At 58.9% G+C, this 3254-nt stretch overlaps 1 protein-coding gene across 1 annotated transcript in view; it reads right to left on the bottom strand.

The window, feature by feature from the left end:
- Positions 1 to 3254, bottom strand: part of PLCD1 (phospholipase C delta 1) — a 12488-nt gene that overhangs the window by 2929 nt on the left and 6305 nt on the right. Inside the window, exons 3-6 of the mRNA XM_015564862.1 lie at positions 2145 to 2373; positions 844 to 973; positions 521 to 752; positions 2 to 99 (exon numbers count right to left, since the gene is read on the bottom strand). Of these exons, the coding sequence (XP_015420348.1) occupies positions 2 to 99; positions 521 to 752; positions 844 to 973; positions 2145 to 2373 (689 nt within the window). The remainder of the gene's footprint in view (position 1; positions 100 to 520; positions 753 to 843; positions 974 to 2144; positions 2374 to 3254) is intronic.

The following is a 3254-nucleotide window of genomic DNA, read 5'->3' as shown; positions in this document are numbered from 1 at the left end:
CCTGGTAGACCCGCCGGTGCGCCAGGTTGAAGGCGCTGCCGTCGGCCGAGAGCAGGTACATGAGGAAGCCGTCCTTGGTCATCTGCCGCTGGGCCTTGGCTGGGAGGGAGGCGGGCACCCGTCAGAGCCCCCCACCCGCAGCCACCTCCGGGGCCCTGTCTTCTCCTGTTCTGTCCCCCACGCTGGGAGGCCCTGAGGACAGGACTTCACCTCCTCCGGCTCTGTGCCTGCGCCCCGGGGCCCCCTCCAGGACAGGGCCGGGTCTCAAAGGTGGGCCCAGGATGGGCATCAAGGGGGAAGCAGGGACAGTGTTTGCTTGCCCAGTCTCCTCTCCTCTTTCCTGGGAGAGGGGTCCTCAGAACCCCCTGAAGGAGGAACTGAGGCTGGAGCCCTGTCTGCCGTCTGCCTGCTTTCATGGGCCGGCAAATCCTGGCGGGGTCCCGAGGCACCCCCGTTCCTGCAGCTCCCTATTTGGGACTGCAGTGTCCCCAGGGGTCTCCCAGCCGGGTGTGGCCCTCACCAGTCTCGCTGGGCTCGTAGCGCTCAATGAGGGAGAGGGCCAGGGCAGGCCCGGCCGCCTCCTCCTGCTGCTGGTGCTGCAGGAAGGTCACTAACTGGTCCACGGACAGGGTCTGCCCCGAGCCTGCAGCCTCCTCGAAGGTGCGGTCGATCTCCTTCCGCTGGGTCAGCATCTTGTAGAAGGCCTCAATCTCCTCGTCCTCCAAGGAGTCTGTCTGGGAGTGGTCACATTCCTGCAAAGCCAGGACAGCCCCATGGGCAGGCTCAGCGCTGGCCCTGGCCCAGGGCCAAGGACCCGACGGCCAGGGCTCCCTGCTGCCTCACCCTGAAGATCTTCCGGGCATAGCTGTCGTCCACCTGGATGTTCAGCTCCTTCAGAAAGTTCTGCAGTTCCTTGAAGCTCATCTTGTTATCCTTGTTTTTGTCAGCTTTTCGCAAGCAGGAGTGAATCCAGCTGGGCAAGAAGTAAGGAAAGAACCCAGGAGCCCACGTCCCCCCAGAGCCCCAGCCAGAGCCATGGTTCAAGCCCAATATCGACTCCTGGGCCCAGGCAGACTGAGGCCACTGTAGACACGGCTCCCTGCAGGCCCCACTTACTGGAATCCGAATCCCAGGGGCAGGACCTGGTGGCCTCTTGAGTGGAAATGTTACATCCTAGCACGGGGTCTTTTTCCTATTAGCTGGCTTTGAACCCTTTCCAGTTTTAAAAATATTTATTTCCTTTCTATAAAAGGATTTATTGTAGATCATGTAGAAAATAAAGAAAAATAAACAAATCCCCCATAGCCTCAGGGATAACCCTGTTAATATTTCAAGGTCTGTCCTCTCATTTTCAATATATAACTGTTAGCCAACTCGACTAAAGCACTTGGGGCTTACTTTATAGGAAACAGCAAATTTCAAGCCACTGATCATGTTGTCATGATGGGGCACTAACCCCCACGTCTCTCTGACCTCTATCCTCTGTCCCGTCAGCCTTGACCTTGAGAAATAGGTGATTTAAATACCAGAGACTAGGTCTCCCACTGAAGCAGGCGACTCTCCTCAGCCTCCCAGCTCCGCACTGGTTACAGGCGGGGGAAGCGGGGGGGCATGGTGCAGGAGGGGGGCTGCATAGCTCTCTGGTGCCTGGGTCAGAGTGGACCAAAAAGGGCTCCAGATGCCTCCCCTGCTTCCCTTCTTCTAGGGACTGAATTATGTCCCCCCCGCCCCAAAATGTGTGTATTGAAGCCCTAACCCACAATAGGATGGTATTTGGAGATGGGGCCTTGGGAGGTTTAGATGAGGTCATGAGGTGGGGCCCTCTTGATGGAATTAGTGTCCTTATAAGAAGAGACACCAGAAAACTTGCTCTCTCTCCCTCTCTCTCTCTGCCGTGTGAGGACACAGTGAGAAAGAAGACATCCATCCAGAAGCTAGGAGAAGCGCTCTCACCATGCTGGCCCCCTGATCTCGGACTTCCAACCTCCAGAACTGTGAGAAAAGGTATTTATGCTGTTTAACCGAATCTGTGCTACTTTGGTATGATGGTCTGAGCCGGGTATCTTCCATACCCAGGCTGACCTGGGGACAACCACTGCCAGATCCCCAGGCTGGGCCGGGTCCCCCTGCCACCAAAAGGATACTGCTGCAGCTTCTGCTGCTGGTCCATGGAGCCTGAGTGATGGATGATCTTGCGCAGACCCTGCACCCAGTGCTGGGCGTCAGCTGGTGACGAGGCGATGAGGTCTAGTGTGTTTCGCTGGTTTTTAAAGACAATGGAGAAGCAGCGGTCCCCGGGCACGTCCCGGGCAAACTTCTCCAGGCCCTCCGTGCGGTGTCCCATCCGTACCTCCTGGATGTCCTCGATGGAGACTGTAAGGAGGGGGCGGGGGCAGAGAGAAGCATGAGGCCAGCCCCTGCCCCCGACATGGTCGAGGCCACAGTGGAAGGGGCCACAGTTTAGAGACAGAGGCGGGGCTGGAGCTCAGGCATTGATCCAGAGGGCAAGGAGCCGGCAGGAGGACCGCCAGTGGCGGGGGAAGGAGGCAGGAAGGCAGAGACCGAGGTGGAGGAGGCGTGTGAGACACAGCTGTCGTGGGCAGGGTGAACGCAAAGAGCGGGACTGACTTTAGGGTGGGACAGGCGCTTTGGACCCCGGACCCCATTGTTTCTGTGCTGTAGGGAGCAGGGCCCTGGGAGAGGACTGGGGCAGAGCAGACCATTCTGGAGCTTGGGGCCTGTGACCGAGACGAGGCCACACACCCTCCTGATCGGACTGACTTTGGATCCGTTCTCCCCTCAGACGGTCGTGTGAGCCTCCAGGCCCCCCTCCTGACCATTCAGGAGACGCGAGCCACCCTCGGTCAGCCCTCACCTTGGGGTCTGGGGGCACGGACAGAGGGAGAGGTGCTGTGTCGGGGGGTAAAGAGGACCTTACCCCATTGGTGTCTGTATGTGTGCAGAACTCAGGGAACCCCTGGGCCATGAGGGTGCAGGAAGGCTCTCCCTCCAGGATCCCAAGAGGCAGACTTGAGCATGCCCTTGGGGGGTCTGAGAGATTACATCATTCTGCCCTTAGGAGCCGGACCTCAGAGCTCAGCCTTCCAGGCTTCAGGGAGCAGCAAGGCCCTGCCTACCCTCCCTAACCCCCAATATGTCCTCCTGATCTGGCTGGGAGCCAATCCCACCAGGCTCTGTGCCTGCCCCACCCCCATCCTGAGCATCCACACCATCTGTCCTGGGTCCAAGACCAG

This window comes from Myotis davidii, unplaced genomic scaffold (genome assembly GCF_000327345.1).
Source record: "Myotis davidii unplaced genomic scaffold, ASM32734v1 scaffold81, whole genome shotgun sequence".
Taxonomy (NCBI): Eukaryota; Metazoa; Chordata; class Mammalia; order Chiroptera; family Vespertilionidae; genus Myotis; species Myotis davidii.
This window is presented reverse-complemented; position numbering and strand designations above follow the sequence as displayed.